Source organism: Sphaeramia orbicularis, chromosome 14, assembly GCF_902148855.1.
Source record: "Sphaeramia orbicularis chromosome 14, fSphaOr1.1, whole genome shotgun sequence".
Taxonomy (NCBI): Eukaryota; Metazoa; Chordata; class Actinopteri; order Kurtiformes; family Apogonidae; genus Sphaeramia; species Sphaeramia orbicularis.
The window spans coordinates 50,137,571-50,155,551 of record NC_043970.1 but is presented as its reverse complement, the minus strand read 5'-3'; the positions used below and the strand labels follow the sequence as shown (position 1 = coordinate 50,155,551).

At 37.1% G+C, this 17,981-nt stretch overlaps 1 protein-coding gene across 2 annotated transcripts in view; it reads left to right on the top strand.

Moving 5' to 3' along the window:
• The first annotated feature begins 3,419 nt into the window (after positions 1 to 3,419).
• LOC115432782 (arrestin red cell) overlaps positions 3,420 to 17,981 on the top strand; it is a 42,826-nt gene continuing 28,264 nt past the window's right edge. For both annotated transcript variants that reach the window (XM_030153787.1, XM_030153786.1), the window contains exon 1: positions 3,420 to 3,653. In XM_030153787.1, the coding sequence (XP_030009647.1) occupies positions 3,631 to 3,653 (23 nt within the window). In that variant the 5' untranslated portion in view covers positions 3,420 to 3,630. The remainder of the gene's footprint in view (positions 3,654 to 17,981) is intronic.

The following is a 17,981-nucleotide window of genomic DNA, read 5'->3' as shown; positions in this document are numbered from 1 at the left end:
AGGCATTAGTGGATGTAACTCCATATTGTAGAGCTTTAATAAAGGTTTGCCACAGTAATCCAGACCCACGTGGTTCAGTCGGTTACAGATGAATGACAGCTTTTAACGTGGTGTTGTGTGAGGGATCGGCCATCACGTTGTTCAGCTTAGACTTGCATCCTTGCATCCTTGCTCTTTACACACTGAAATACATCTGGATTCCTTGAGTCTTTTAATTCTGTTCTGCACCATAGAGGGTGAAATATCCAAATCCCTTCCTATCTTTCTTTCAGAAGCATTGTCCTTAAACATTTCCTGTGTTTGCTCTCGCTGTCTTAGGGGTTTAGGGGCTGTGGTTGTGATGGATGGGTCATGTGGTCATGGGATTTGATGTTATTAGACTAAATACTGTGCATTCGTTTTAATAAAATTACAGTAATTACACTTTCATCAGGTTTATGGAAGACTTAGATGCATGGGTGGGGAGAAATGTATAATTTCTAATCATTTTGGACTATTATTGACATACCTGTGTGTAATAATTTGGAAAAGCTACAGCAGATAATGAATAACAAAAACAATTTAATTAAAAAAAAATCACCAACTACAACCAGCAGATCTAGGAAATATCTTTTTTTTTAATGCTCTCCACACTATTATACATTCATTTGGCTTAGGTGGTGCCACTTTCAGCTTGTTCAAAATGTGTTGCAAGCATAAATGTCTTGCAAAGTAGTATATTTACAAATGAAATTAAACAATCAGACAAAACATGAAACATATTGTGTTTATACTATCTATAGCGAAATAAAAGTTACAGTGCATTTTCATAGTACTGATTTATTTTTTAACCCATAAAGACCCAAACATCTGCAGCCCAAAGGTATCTACTAGTTGAAAACGGTTAATGAAGGAACTGTACTAATCCTATCAATACATGTATATTATTCAGGTAAAATGCAGTTTCTATGCTTTTCATGGTCATCAGATACGACCCATTTGGACGTTCAGAGGCTCCGTAGTGGACATGGAAACACTGTCATCTTCTGCAACATTGATTCACCAGTAAAATCCACATAGTTTGATAAATGACAGAGGATGGAGACACTCGTTTTCATGGACAGTTAATGATATGTTTTGTTGAAAATATCACTTTTTCCTAATTTCTTTCAGATTTGATCTAATAACCTTTGAATTTACTCAGAGCTTTCATGAACATCTGACATAATCAGTTGATTAAATATAAGTAAATGCCTGATTTTTGCTGAAAAATGAGGATAATATTATAATAAATGGTAATAAATCACTTGGGGAAAGATAAAAAGTAATTTGGAAATTGTGACAAAAACAGTTTGGCTAAAATTTACTTAGGGGGTCAAATGAGTGGCCATTTTTGTCAAAAAAAAAAAAAAAAAGTTGTAAGAAATGCATAGAACTGTGTTGAAATAATGCTAATACATTTGTGCACAGATATTATTTGACAGTGGAAGCTCTATTTTCAGAAATATTGGATTTTGAATAGCACGTGTATGTGAAAACTTTGCTGGTGGACGGACGTGACATTACCCATGATGCTCTGGTCAGTACCAGTACTTTATTAGTAATAAACTTATAGACTTTCTATTGCTAATTATCCTCTTATTCATAAATGTTAGTATTGTGGATCTAAAACAATAACAGCTTAACAAAAACCCAAAATGTGGCAGTGGATGGATGTGACATGGTTGTTACGGATCTCATCATACTGATGCTCGGCAGCCATGTCACCGTTTCCACCAATGATCCCTGTGCAAAAACTAGGATCATAATTATTTATTGTATAGTTTATCATCATACTAAAGAGTAAATAACAATATAGAATTGTTATTTCTTTATAAAAATGCTTATTATTAGAAAACTATTGATTTAAAAAGTGACATGTGACATTCTTAATGTATCCCAGATAGCAAAATCATTATGGCTTAAATCTGGCCCAAAACTGGCTTGCCATTTTGGCAAAGTTCTGGGTGGATGTATGCCCCAAAATAGGCCAGCCAAAATCAAACCAGAAGGAAGCCAAAATTCACCCAAAACTAATTGTGGACTTCCAAAATATAGCCATAAATGTCTCAGAAAAGCCCCAAATCCCCATAATCCAGCAAAAAGTAGCCAAAACTGTCCCAAAGAGAGGCCAAAAGGAGGCCAAAATTCACCCAAAATTTGTGTTGATCATGTTTTTAAAATGAAGTGGGGTTTTCTTCTGGGTAGAAATTCCCGCTCTTTGCGCAGTGTTTTGGCTTTACAGAAATATGCCAAAACACAACCAAAACACATCCATATATGGAATAAGATGTTGCTGCTCTTTAGTCAATCTTCTGGCTTGCCAAAAACTCGCCATACCATCCCTGTACTTGATCCTGCTCTTTGCCCAGTCTTTTGGTGAACCACACATATGCCAGAACTCAGCCATATACTGCTGGTGCCTCCATATCTATCATGGATAACCTTAATCATACCATAGTTAAGCCTAAAGGGTTTCATAATGCCAAAAGAAAGCCAAAAATGCCAAATGTATGCCATAATACTGCCAAAATATTTGCTATCTGGGATGTATTGGCGTAAAATAAGCAGGATGGATCAGCGCGATACTCCATATTGCAACCTGTAAAAATAAAACGTGACATGTAGGATATAATCTTGTAAGAAAAATTGGGGAATCTAAAAGAATACAATATTTGTTTTTCAGGTAAATTCAATTAAAATATAACTTGGCCATTTATGACATGAAAATATAACATTAATTGTGATGAAATTGGACATTTTTGACCTGAAAACAGAGTTCATTTGACCATCAACATGTTGCAACAGAACTGAAATCCTGTAAATTTGCAGAACTTGCATTTACCAACACAAAGTTCCTTTGGGGATTCACTTATATTGATTTCTTATGCACAAAGACAGAAATAAGACCTTTAAGACAATTTTAGCCTATAAGTAAACACCTGATTTTTGCTGAAACATGAGGACAATATTCTAATAAATGGTAATAAGTCACTTGGGGAAAGACAAAAAATAATTTGGAAATTGTGACAAAAACATTTATGTTTATTTAAGAGTTAATATGTATTTTCCATATAATCCCATCCTATATGTATGACCTAAACATGTTATACATATGAAATCACTGATATTACTCTTCATAACCTGACATCTTGAATATTTCTGTTATCTTTTATCATGTGTTGGTGTTTATTCTGAGCTCTCAGGTGTTCTGCATGTTCTGTACCTGAACATGTCCATCAGTGACTCACAGCTTCTGTCTTTTTAACATGTAATGCTTCGTGTTGTCATGTTACTGCGTTGCGCAACGTGATCTGCAAAACACACACACACGGACACACAAAGAGAGAGAGAGAGAGAGAGAGAGAGAGAGAGAGAGAGAGAGAGAGAGAGAGAGAGAGAGAGAGAGAGAGAGAGAGCAGCAGCCTTTGCGGAAGCTGGAGGAGCCGAGGCGGCGCTAAATTAAATTAGCATACTAACTAGTTAACGGTGCGCCGATGTGGATGGACGGGTGAACGGAGCTGCTCAGGACAGAGACGCTTTCTAAAGTCAAGACTCCACCGATTCCAGGCTCATTTTGTCGGATCTTCCTGCCGTCCGCCTGCCGAGGAGATGGGGGACAAGGCGGGCACCAGGTAGGACGGCTAGGCTAACGCAGGCTAACAGCTAGTTAGCTTCCGTTCTCACGCACTTCTCTGCTAGCGTTAGCCGAGCTGACGCTGGCCCGGGCGGGGGAGGTTTTCTCCGGTGGTGCAGGGCAGATATACCCGCTTAACTAGAACAGCCGCACACAGAAATCTCGGGGCAGTCACCTGGTTCGTGTTTGTGTCTCAAACGCGGTGACCTCGTTGGTAGGAGGCGAAGTTAGCGCAGCAGGGTGGGGTTAGCTAACCGCGGACAGGATGGAGCTCCAGTGTCCGCTTAGAAATGTCAGATTTGGGTCTGTTACCCGCTAACATCCATCTAAACACATCCTGCAAACACCAACAGTAGCCATTAAACCCAATATAGTCAGCGTCTTTGCAGCTGCGCGAATTTAACGAGAAATACGTCTTAGGGCTGTGGACGGAATTCCCACGGTGCTTTAATAACAAAATAGGACCGTAGTGGGCGGTATTGACCAGTGGAAAGCCCACGGAAAACTCGAGGTGTTATTGAATTAACGTGGGGTTTGAGGATCATGTCGGTGCCGAGTTGACACCCAGATGCAGCTGCTTCATGACAGACACACAGCTGGGTTTGATTCTGCTCATCTGAACCGAAATCCTGTAATCGGTGGTTTGTCAGGGGCAGTTCGCCGTTCGACGTCGGTGCTAAACGGCTAATTTGCGGATGTGGGTTCCGTATGCATGTGCTAATTGGCTGTAAATGTATTTTGACGGGTTCTCCATTCGGTAAAGCTGCTGTAATGATGCAGGTGAACCGTGCACAGTCCCAGAGAACGGGTAAACACAGGAGCAGCCTCCAGTCCGGGTTGTTTCTGCTTGGAGGTGCTGTGTTGACACATTGTGGAGGCTTTACTGGTGTTTTTAATCCTCTGGGGGACGCCTTCAGTGTTTAATGAGGTTTAGCTGCTGCTCTTTGTTTTGTCTCTTTTTTTCCTAGTTTAATCCTGAAGGTAACACGTATTAGACACTGAAAATAATCTTGAAAAACCCTTTTCTTCCTTTTTGTTCCTCACCATCTGCTCAAGCCATAGTTTCTTTTTCTGTTACCTGACAGGTGTGCAGGCTGTCTGTACAACTAGAGGTTTTTTACTTAGGTTCCATAATCCTGCTGGTTTTGGAAATAATTGAACTGATCCTTTGTATTTTCTTGTACAATATGCTGCTAATGAGTTCTGCCTGACCATAGCTCAGTAAATGACTGTTTCCTGTGTCGCTTCTGTTTTCACTTTTGGCATCTATTTGCTGTTTCTGAGAATAATTTAGTACCACAAACACATCAACAGTCCACTTAATGACAGGATGTTGTCCTGCTATAGATTGTCATTGTTTTGTTTTCAAAGGTTGTTGGCTTATGTGGTCATTTTGTATATTATACAGTGAAAGCAATATGGGATCTGTATAGTGTTGGTAACGAGTGCTTATAATTTGAGGGCTGTTTACTGTTGCACAACACAAAATTCCAGCCACAAAGAGGGGTAACATTATTCGTTTTTGCTAGTTTTGGCATCATGTTAGCATTTAGTTTTCTATCTTTCCTCTGTTTGGATGATTGTGTTTTCTTCAGGTCTTTTACAATCCTAGTTATAAATTGGACATGGGCCTCCAAATATTTGCAATTTTTAATTTTCTGGCAAATGTAGATGCTCATGCCAACCACCCAGGCACAAAAGCCAGTTCCACCATAATGGTGGAAAGCTGTCAAGGTCCTTAGATCCTCATTCTGTTTCTCCTCATTGTTTACAATGAAAAGTATTATGTTTGACTATATCATTGTTTAAAGAATAAAACATCAGACACTTTCCAACCAACTGTGCTAACGATGACACAAAGAATTAAAATCTCTGAAATTATCTTTAAACTATCAGAAATAGACACATCCGCTGGTTTCAAAGGGCTTAGCTGCAGACTTGGTGACAGTATCATCCCTTAAGTTTGTGGAAGTCTTAAGTACATGGGTAGGGCCACAAAATTGTACATTTTTCTAGAAAAAATCTAACTTTTCCCTTAGGAAACATTAATAACTAGAAGCACTCGGAGAGTGCAGACCTCCGCCAAGGCTGATCAGTGGCCCCCCCCCGTGGGCCCTTCCACCCCCGATCACCACCAAAATTTAATCATTTCTTCCTTATCCCATTTCCAACAAACCCTGAAAATATCATCCAAATCTGTCCATAACTTTGTGACTTATGTTGCACACTAACGGACAGACAAACAAACAAACAAACAGACAAACAAACAAACAAACAAACAAACAAACCCTGGCAAAAACATAACCTCCTTGGCGGAGGTAATAATTTTGTTAATTTATCTTATGCAAACAGAATATGCAGCCACATAATGTTCACATTATGTCAATACCAATTCCTAGGTTTCATTCTGAATAGCACTTCTTCAGTATTAGTGTTTTTACATGATAATAAAGGATTATGGTTCAAATGTTTTATTTTTATTTTTCAGCTTATTCATTTTTTTATACATTCAAAACAGTTACATTAAGCAGCCCACAACTGATATCATTAGATGTTGGTGTTTGAGCAGATTTGCTCTTTAGGCTTTGAAGTTTGCTACTGTATTAGAGGAGTTTTTCAACATAGTAGATTACACAAGACTGTCAGAAGTGTAATTAACGAGTAACATTATTGTCTTTATTCCTTTGATGATGATGGTGATTGTGTTTTCTTTGTACATCATGCATTCTCAGCATTTCACCAGTGAGATAAAGGTGTGGACACATCTGCCATACATTCACATAAACTGAACAAGTGAAGTTCCAGTTCAGATTTCTAGGTGACAGCTGCATTTGTTATAAATCGTTCCAATCGTGAATGCTTGTAGATTGCAGGTTTTTCTCCTATATTGCAGGCTTAAATCTGAGTATTAATTCATTGCCATTTAGTAAAAGTATCACAGCTCAGTCTAATAATTCTACTTTTCTTTTGGCATGCATTTCCGTGATAATTTTAACTACATTTACACCGTCGATGTTATTGAGCATTTAAAAGTTAAAATACACTATATGGATAAAAGTATTAGGACACATTGAATTCAGGTGTTTCTTTTCTAGGTCTGGGATACGAAATAATAATGACAAATATGACAATAATATAGTTTTAAATTGTGATAAATATTTTTACATTGCGTTGGCTAGTTTGGTTTAAGTTTTCTTTATTTCCAAAATACCTCAGATATGGTTTTTGCTTAATTTCTCTTAACATTGATTTTGCTTTTTAACTTGAACGAAATATTGATGTTTGTATCTCAAATCATCATGAACAAGACATCTTGCAGCTGTAGACATGACGTATCCCAATATTTTTGTCTATATAGTTGATAAACATCAATATTTTCTTAAAGTTTAATGGGAGATTTTTCTTCCTAAGTGAGATTAGAAGAAAGTAGATGGTTAGTTGTGGTAGAAATTTATTATTTAGGCTACTTATTATACTTGTTTATTATTTAGTATTTTAGAAGTTTAGAGGTAGAACATTTAAAGTCATAGTCATGGATAAAAAAAAAAACAAAATCAATGTTGAGAGGAATTAAGTGAAAACCATCTCTGAGGCATTTTGGGAGCAAAGATTTTAATTTAAACAAAACTAACTAATGTAATGATATTCATCATAATATAAAACTATATTATGACATTTGTCATGATTGTTTTGCATCCCAGACCCCTGTTAGAAAAGAAACACCTGAATTTAATGTGCCCCAAAACATTTGCCCATATAGTGTAGTTATATATGATAGATGAAATGCTCTGTTCATCATCAGTAACGGCTGTCTTCACACAGTTAACTGTCTTGGCATGTTTTGCTCTGGTGTCATATTTGACTGGGAAAGATGTATATATCATTGGTGAACTCATCATGGGACACCTACGTTACAGTGTGACAGGAAACCCCTAACCACCTCACTGGAACTCCACACCTGTCATCGTCCATGGAGTAGGGCTCCACGGGATTCACCTCCCTCTTTACTGAGGAGTGATTCACAATAAAACACACCACCAGCCTCTGAAACCACGAGAATCACAACTGCTTCTGAAAAATCAACCCAAGTCAGTCTGATGAAATTAATATTAAAGTTAAAGTTTGGACGTACAGTGTCACTGTCTGTTGTTGTTTACTTGCTAATGTTAAAGGTGCTGTACAGACTTTCTGCGTGATCTTGAAAAAAGTCATATTTTTAGATATATGTCTGATCGTAGTCCACAATTTAAAATGAGATTATCAGTACAAATAGGTTATTTCCAAATGCTCTTTCCAGCTTCCCTGGTCGGGTTGAACAAGACTGGACTGATGTACGGCACACCTGCTTCACTATGACAACACCACACCGACCGGCAGAGTTTAGTAGTGACACATAAGCTGAACGAGTGAGGAGTAAGAGCTGTCCTTTTCCTAAAGAAAGGGATTTCTTGGATTTATTTTGTTGTAATGGTGAACACTGGAACTGGAGCTGCACTGGCATAAAGAAAAAGAAAGTTAAACGGTAGAGTGGTAGAGCACAGACTAAAACACTGGTAAACCTCTGCATTGGTTTGAACCGATGGAGAGAACTAAGGGAGTTAAAAGGATTGAAAACAGACCTAGAGTTGTCCCTCTTCCTTCTACACAGGTATAGAATGCTTCCGTTCTTTATACATATGCACTGAAACATTGTATTTGACTATAGTGGCTGTTGGTCGCTCAGTCAAACACTTATTAAAGACTTCTGCGTTTGCTGCACAGCTAGCTCTGTGACATCGGTAATCTGTTTTATTTGGAGCATTGTTTCAGTCCCAAACTAAGGGCTTTGTAAGGTCAGACTGAAATGGTTCTGTATGGAGTTTAATGTTCATGCCAGGGCCTGGATACTTAAACTGTCCTTCAGGGCCAAGACAATTCTAAAAGTAGAATATTGTGAATGCAGAAGGCTGAAGCAGCTAGCGCTGAACTGTTAATGCAGAATGATGAAGATGTTGAATGACTGAAGTCATTTATGAAAGTGCTTGAATATTTTGTGGAAAAGCTAATGCAAATGTATATTATTGGGACATGTCTTAGAGCATTGGTCTGTGAGTAACACTCCGGATTAAAAGAGACATAGAAGCAGGAGTCAGTTTTCCAAAGTTAGTTTTAACTTTCGTTTTCACGCCAGGTACTAAACTACGCTACAAACGGACTTCATGAACTTTGCTCGTTGTCTCGTTTCAAATGTCACTTTGCATCCTGCAAGTTGCTGTTTTGAAAAAAGAAATGCAGAGTTGTAAAGAGGATCCGCTCTTCAGTCATTAGCTTCAAATCAAATGCATGCCTTGGCCAGAATTATGCCCTTACAACAGTAGTTGCTAGTGCTCATGGGAAGTGAAATCTTTGTCCCTTAAAAACACCACCGATTCTGGCCGAAGGTGTCACTTTAAACAAATTCTCTGTGCAGGACCTTTAACAGTGAGCTGACCCACTTTTCCAAAAACACCCCTAAGTAGCAAACTTGAACATCCATCATGTTCATCTTTTGAAAAACACAAAAAAAGATGTTTATAACCTAGAGAAATTTGAGAACAGTCAATCAGCAAATAAGATATAAAGTCAAAGGTTGCTGTGTTTGTGAGTCTGTGTTTGTTACAGTGACTGAAACATAAATTATGTTGACTTTCCTGCTTTAATTACAATATGTAAAGCAGATCTGCCAAACACCACACATGCTTTGTCTTGCAGTGTGAGAAGAACTTTATAACCAGTTACTTATAAACTGTACAGATACAAATCTATATTGCGGTTATAACTGTCACTGCTGACTGGTAGTGAAACAAAAACACTACGTTGACAGCCCATTGACAGGAGTTAAAGTTACTTACCATGGTAACAAGTATGCTCTGTGTCCATGTTACTTTGTCAGTAAAATTGAGCAATATTACATAATTGTATGTCTTTGGTAAACATTATGCCACATGCTCTGATCTCTCATTTAATCACATCCTCTCAATTTAATTTAGAAAAGTGTGAAATAAAATGTGTGACAGTCATTGATCATTCAAAAGTTGATTTAGTTTTGTTTCCTAATCACCACTTTTTTCACAAACCACTGTCTTTGTTCCTAACTAAAACATACAACCACCCACAACAGTGTTTTCAGTTTACGAGATTATGACAGGTTTAATTAGACTGTACCATGCTGCACTGTGGAACCTCATTTTGAAAGGTAAAAATCCTGGAAATTACCTTCTAAATTTACTTTAGCAGTTGTTAATATGTCTGGGCCAAGTCAGGGTTGTGTAGGAAACACTGCACAGACACTAAGAATCACTAATGGATTTAAATAAACTCACCAGCCTAGCAACATTACTGCTATAAACAACTCATAATGTACTTCTTGGTAATTCTTCACAGTTCAACTGGACTGGTTTAGCTCTTATGAAAATGTTTTGTCTCTCTTCAGTTCTGAAGAAGTCTCTTGGATGAGAGGTGAAACATTTTTAAAAGAGCTAAGCCAGTCCAGTTGAACCGAGAAGAAGTATCAAGAAGAATGAGAACCTACACTTATAACTCATAATGTACCACTATGTAAAACATAGTAATAACACTGGTGCTCAGGCTCTTTTCAAGTGAATTTTAAAATTAGTTAAAATGTTATTTTTTCAGTACAGTCATTTATTTAACCTTCCGGTATCCAGGTGAGCATATTATGCACACTTTGTACTTGTTATAAAAGGTCATATAATTTTTTTCACAATTTGTTTTAGGTCAGAATTCAAAAGTTGTTCATTTTTGCATGATTTTTTTTTTTTTTTTAATTCTGACCCAGCCACTGAAATCAGCACATTGTAAACAATGGAAAATTACTACACTAACACCCTTCTCCGAAGTGAATAAAAAATGCACACTGACATATTGTAGCATTTAACATTTGACCTAGCACAAAAAATAATAAAGCGTATTAACCATTGTTGCTGTTAATCATTGACATATGCCAGAGTGCAAAAATATGTAATCCAATTTTTAACCTCAGCCCTCGCCGCAAAGTATTGTCATCAGTTTTCTGTCCGTCCGTCCATATGTGCAAAAACTTTGGTGTGGACTGAAGACCGAGGGTTTTCAAGTGTGGGCATGTTATGTGTAGTATATGGGGGGAAAAAAAAAAAAAATTGTGTTTTCTACATCAAAAAAATATGGTTTGTTTACATTACAAACGTGACATTTAAAGGCTTAAAATATGACAATTATGGAATATTTGGTATTTTTGTTTATGGCTGACGCTTATGAAATACAAAAATTTGTAAAAAAAAACAAAAAACAAAAACAATTTAAACTATGAAAAAAATGTTGACATTACTACAGCACTGTGCAGATAACACATTTTCAGTGGTTAGGGTGGGCCTCTACAGATGGGAAACCAGAAGGTGAATTACATGATCTGCCCAATCCGTCTGAAAATCAGACCATATGACAAATTAAGAGTAATCGTGATGTAAATGTGGTGTCTGTGTGAAGTGTTCCGTTCTGATCAGAATGGTTTCTGTCCGGTTTCAGTGTCGTCCACAGCTTTGCGTCGTCCTGCGGGTTGATTCAGAATAAAGCCATGAGTTTAGTGGAAGTGCTGACTCCGCTTTCATTTGATGCCATGTGTTTGCTGTAATGACAGAGGGATTTATCACCTCGCACTCTGTTGGTGCTCTATATTTTGAACTTTCTGACCTGTTTTCATTTTCTGTACATGAAAAGTTCTCAACCTGTTCCCCATGTGTCTGTCGGAAACAGACAATCATTGTATTAGTCGGAGGACACATTTCAGCAAAAACTAAATAATACTGTTCCTTCTTTTTTTACCGTAAATGTGTGAATTAATCTTTTTAGCTTTTAGGCACGACATTTTGCAAATACTTTGATATTTTATTGTAAATGATAATACCGTGCAGATTAATGAGTAATGAGTCGTTCTGCTGTGACAGCTCAGTGTGTTTACATTTCCTGAGCAGCTGTACATAGGGCAGCGAGTTTTGCAGGAAAACATGTCACATCTATGTGCTGAGTGTGAATCCACCACAAGAACTGAACACACACAGCACTGACCTTTAGCCTACTTTAACCATCACTAATCTGCACAGTGTGTTCTGGAGGATCTTTAGGTTCTTAAACAGTTAAGACCAGAAGCAACTATCCAGAAACTCCATGTAAATAGTTTTATATTAGATTTATACATGTTGTTGATGTTTATTTGTACGGACGTAACATGAAACTCAATAAATGAGTCATCACTGATAAACGTGATATTTTTCGTTAAGTGTTTTGCTTTTTCATGTGTAAAAGATTGATGTTATGCTGTTGTTTTTGGTCAGTAGACTAGTTAGCTCCGGCCTTTATATTTCCAGTCACAGACAATGACAAGAAATGACAAAGCATTCATGTTCTTTTTAGTATAAAATCACCATCACGTCTTGTTGCTCATGGATGTACCGAAAGTGTTATTCATACTAAGGATTTTCAAGTTCCCCTTTGAAATTTTAACTAAGGCCAGATGTCTTACTCGGAAAGTTGGTCCAACTTCCCCTGATCTTTAGGGTTTTTTAAGGAGTGCATTACATCATTAGTTGGTTGTTGTATTAATGTTTCTACTCTAGTGAGTTTATATAAGTGTCTGTCAGCATTAATGTTTTTCTTTATTTGCTCAGTTTGGCTAATGGATCAAAAACATACTCACCCACAGTTAGTTTATACAAACACAAAATATTAGGGGTGTGACGATACACTCAGCTCACAAGATGAAACGATACACGATATTGGGTTCACAAGGACAAGACGATATTTCACATTAATTTTAAGAAAACTAAAATGACTAAATATGACTGGACAAACAGACTTTTAATTAACAGAGTTACAAAGCAATGCAGGTGCGTTTTGAAATGTTTTATAACTTGCATCCATGCATGACCTAAGCTTTTAACTGTTGAACTTCTTTCAACAAATAAAATTAAATCTTTCTTTTTTAAAGCACAAACAATATGTGCAAAATTTATAAAATGGCCTCATATCAGCTGCAATGAAAACACTGATGTCTCTGGTTATTGCTGTGGCTCTGGTGCTTGACTCTGGGAGTTTAGGTGCAAAGACGTCTGTCAGTGTTGTCTGGCCTTTAGCCGTTTGAAGGTGCAGTGGAATTTAGAAGCGAGCTGTGGTGGTTCTGTATGTGTCTTTGCATAGAGCTTGTGTTAGCCGCGGTGTACAATACTATTTTCTTACAGTGCTTACATATTGTCCATATCTTGTCCGTCACCCAGTTGCTGTTTATTATCTTGTGGCACACAAAATATATTATTTATCAATGTACTCTACTGATGTTTTCCTACTTGATGGACACCCCTATTTTACTTGACTCATTCTCAAACATGAGGTGAAATGCACCATCTATATTTCCAGTTTTTCTCTGTTGTCTAACAGCATCCAAAGTCCTATTTCCAGGAAAACTGATATGCTCACTTGTATATCATTATACCCCCACCTGCCCCAGAGGGCAGGGGTATATAGATTTACCAGGAATTCTGTCCATCCATCCTTCCATCTGTCCATTCGAGATTTTTGTCCAACCCATTTCTTGAAGACTGTTCACCTGATGCTTTTCAAATTTGACATGTTCTTTACTACCAGGAAAGGTGCAGTGCACAGAATTTACATATTTTTTTATTTTTTACAATTATGCTTTATGAACAAAAGTATTTGGAGATGTTGAATTTAGGTGTTTATATGTTTAAAAACTATATGGACAAAAATATTGGGACACATCATGTCTACAGCTGTAAGATGTCCTGTTCATGCTGATTTGAGATATCAACATTAATATTTCCTTAAAGTTTAATAGGTGATTTTTCTTCCCAAGTGACATGTGAAGAAAGTAGACGGTTAGTTGTGGTAGAAAAGTGTTTTTTACAGTCAGAGCACAAAAAATATTTTAGAAATTTAGAGATAGAACATAGTCATGGATTTAAAAAAAAAAAAAACAATGTTGAGAGACATAGAAATTAAGTAAAAACCATCTGAGGCATTTTGGAAGCAAAGATAACAATTTAAACAAAACTAACCAATGCCGTGCAATGGTATTTATCCCAATATAAATCTATATTTTGACATTTGTCATTATTGTTTTGTATCCCAGACCCCTGTTAGAAAAGAAACACATGTCCCAATACTTTCATCGATATAGTGTATTTGAAAAAATTTGCCCAACTGATTTCTCAGACACTATTCACCTGATTCTTCTCAAATTTCACACGCATGTTCTTTACACAAGTCTTTCACTCAGTTTTTGCATTTTTTAAAATGTTTTTGAAAAGATCAAAAGTTCAGACTCAAAATCAATCTCTGGATAGGCAGGGTATCAGTGAGCAGGAGGGGTGAAGTGTTGTGCGACTGGATGTGGGTATGAGTAAGCACTATTTGCTTAGTTTTTTTTTTTTTTTTTTACTAGTATCATATATATATATATATATATATATATATATAAAGAGAAGGAAGCAAAATTGCTCAGCCTCGTTCCTCACATTATGAGCTCCAAAAAAATGTGTAAATAACAACTTTTATTTCCTGAATTTACTTTCCTGACGTGACATTTTGCGTAACCCTTATAGTTGACGTCAGTATTTTGTCGTCACTGTGAAGTCATGATTTTGTACATTAAACAAGTTCAGATGGTGTTCAGCTGCTGTTGTTGCAGACAGGGCAGTAACCCTGACTCTAACAGATTAAAACACATCATTAGAGCTTTCATGTTGGGGTGAAAAGTGTATTGTCGCATCCCAGTTTTTATATTGGTAAAGACTAAATATTTTCTCTCTTTAATTCTGTTCCTTCACTAATTAATTAAATCTCAGTTTTAAACATTGACAGTTTTAGATCAAACTTCACTGTTTGTCTTTCATGGAAGTAATGCCTTTCTTCTTCTGATGTCATTTGAAGTTGTTGATTTTCTTGTGTATTTGACATTTATTATCTTTATGAGGAACTGATGCGAATAGACACAGATTTATACCCCTGTGTGTTAGTTATTGTCAAAGTTGACAAGTAAGACCAACTACCAAAATAAGAGCCAGATAAAGGGAAGCTTTATTCGTGATCAGTGGCTGTTAAACCGTTCGGCGCATTTGTGGGCGGCGGCCTAATGAAGGCAGAGGAAGTGCAGTGAGGAAGCAACAGGAGGAAGTTCACAAGCTGAGCTGTGGGTTCACGAAGCTGAGATCAGCCCAAATAGACCCTCGACATTTAATTCACCGAGTGGAATAAAAAAAAAAAAAAAAAAAAATAGGAACAATGTCCTGCACGCTGCGATGATGTCAACACTGGAAGAAAAATATATGTTAAAAAAAATACATGTAAGCTAAAATAACCCACTTAAAAACTGGTGCCATAGGAACGGTGAAAGATGCCATACTCTGAAAATCAATCACTGGGGGAAATGATACAAAGCCATAGCTCAATAAATACATGAGTTATCAATATGTCACAGGATTATTTTAACCCCCTGTATCTACCAGAAAGGAAATTATATACAGCGAAACATCTCATCTACTGTGGGAGATGAAGATAACTTATCAGCCCTCTCTGTCGCATATGTAGACTGATATAAAGGTTAATGTAATTATACTGATGTATCTTTTTCAGGAATAGGTTTGTACATTTCTAAATGACCAGTAATCTGTTCATTTTCCTTGATAACCTGGCAAACTGACTCAAATCATAGACAATTACAATTTTGTCCACAATAATTGTAAATGACTCCTTCACCGAGACTAATTTCAGCTCTACTGTAGTTGAATCTGAACCACGGAGGTCCTCTTCTCTGATGTTAAGCTCTGACAGCTTTCCCATAATGCAGCTTGATGGAACCTTTCTACTCATAAACGGACTTTAACACATGTTCCTGGTGTGTATCTTCTGATTTTTGAAAAAAAATTATTTCAGTGCTCATTTTTAACTTGTACTGGCTCTAATCTGTTCAGTGCTTGACACCATAGCTCTTCTCAGGCTAAAGTGTCGTCCCGACTGTTGCTGTGGAATATTTCTCGGTGATTACACATCCTGGTGTAAACAGTGGGACCTGTCCCAACATGAAGCTGCTCTGATCGGTCGTCCCCACAGACCTTCTGCTGCCTCTGTGACGTGTTCAGAGGTGTTTGCGCTGACAGCGCTGTTTTCCTCTGGAGGAAGGGAATGATTTTTAACTTGAATGTGCAGAATAAATAAAAAGAAAGTACAAACTAGGTCTGAGTGTCTAGCCAAAACATCATATGATGATTCTTGGTAGTTCTTCTCGGTTCAACTGGACTAGTTTAGCTCTTTTGAAAAGGTTTCATCTCTGATCCAAGAGACTTCTTCATTAGCATATAGATTAACACCTACACAGACCACTCCACCTGCAGGTTTATACGTCCAGTTTCCCCCACCAGTTATTACAACTGAAGAAGTCTCTTGGATGGGAGACACAATGTTTTCAAAAGGGCAAAACTAGTTCAGTTGAACCGAGAAGAACTACCTAGAAGAACAATGACCTGGGCAAATGAGAACCTACATAGACATCATATGATGATCTTTTGAGGTAGAATCAATTTCAGTCGGTTCATGTCCTTTAGTAAAGTGTAGGTTAGTTGCATCCAAACATTAATATACTATATGGACAAAAGTATGTGGACACATTAAATTCAGGTGTTTCTTTTCTAACGGGTCTGGGATACAAAACAAGAATGACAAATGTCATAATATTATAGTTTTATATTGCCATAAATATCATTGCATTGGTTAGTTTTGTTTATTATCTTTGCTTCCTAAATGCCTCGGAGATGGTTTTTACTTAATTTCTCTCAACATTTATTTAATTACTTCCTTACTTATTTTTTATCCATGACTTGATTTTAAATGTTCTTCCTCTAAATTTCTGAAAAAAAAATTTCCTGCTCTGACTGTAAATATTAATTTTCTGCCACAACTAACCATCTACTTTCTTCACATCTCTCTTAGGAAGAAGCATTTCCCATTAAACTTTAAGGAAATATTGATGTTTATAAACTATATGGACAAAAATGTTGGGACACATCATGTCTACTGCCGTAAGATGTCCTGTTCATGATGATTTGAGATATAGCCTACATGTCAATATTTCTTAAAATTTAGAGGTAGAACTTTTAAAATTATAGTCATGGATAAAAAAAATAAACTAGAAAAGCACTTGGAGAGCGCAGACCTCCACCAAGGCTGATCAGTACCCCCCCCCCCCCCCCCCCCCCCCCAATCACCACCAAAATTTAATCATTTGTTCCTTGTGCCAGTATCAACATTTCTTGAAATTTTCGTCTAAATCCGTCCATAACTTTTTGAGTTATCTTGCACATAGACAGACAGAGACAGGCAGACAAGCCAACACTGGCAAAAACATAACCTCCTTGGTGGAAGTAAAAAAAATCAGTGTTGAGAGAAATGAACTATAAACCATCTCATTTGGCATTTTGGAAGCAAAGATAATTTAAGTAAAACTAATCAATGCAATGATAGTTATCCCAATATTAAACTATATTATGACATTTGTCATGATTGTTTTCTATCCCAGACCCCTGTTAGGAAAGAAACACCTGAATTCAGTGTGTTCACATACTTTGGTCCGTATAGTGTAAGTTTTCCTCTAGTTTTCTCTGTTTTGTAGAGGCATACACTCCTTGATGCCTTAGTGTTGTTGGTGTTGTCATCTGATGAAAAACCCTAAGATTATCGCAATATTTAGAAACATTAGTCTGCATTTTCCTAATGATATTTGTGTCATTAATTACATAGACTGTGGCTGAATTCATCCCATCTGACTTTTGTATCAAACCAAAAATGTTCTTACATTCTGATGTGGCTTTTTGCACCATTGCTTCACTGACAATAAATCCACCTAGTTCATGTTGAAGTTCAGGCCAGGGATGGAGAGATTCACTGATTTGAATTGGAGGTCCGAGACAGACGTTTACGATGCGATTGCACCGGTAGCTTCAGCATGCGTCGGATATAACTGCCAGCTACATGTACAATTTATCTTTCTTAGCATGTCTGCATCGGTAAAACCCATGGTTACATCGATTATTACATAGTTCATCTCCTCTGCACTCGTGTTTTTGAGGTGAAGGCACCATCACTATCTTTTGGCGTTTTATTAAAACATATGGGAGCCGGGTGGCGCAGCCGCAGTTAGTAAACAGTAAACATGGAGGGAAGAGAGACAACAGGTGAAGAGGAGATATTCAGCATACCTCTGAAGACACACAAGTCAAAAGTTTATTATTTTGTTTCACAGGGA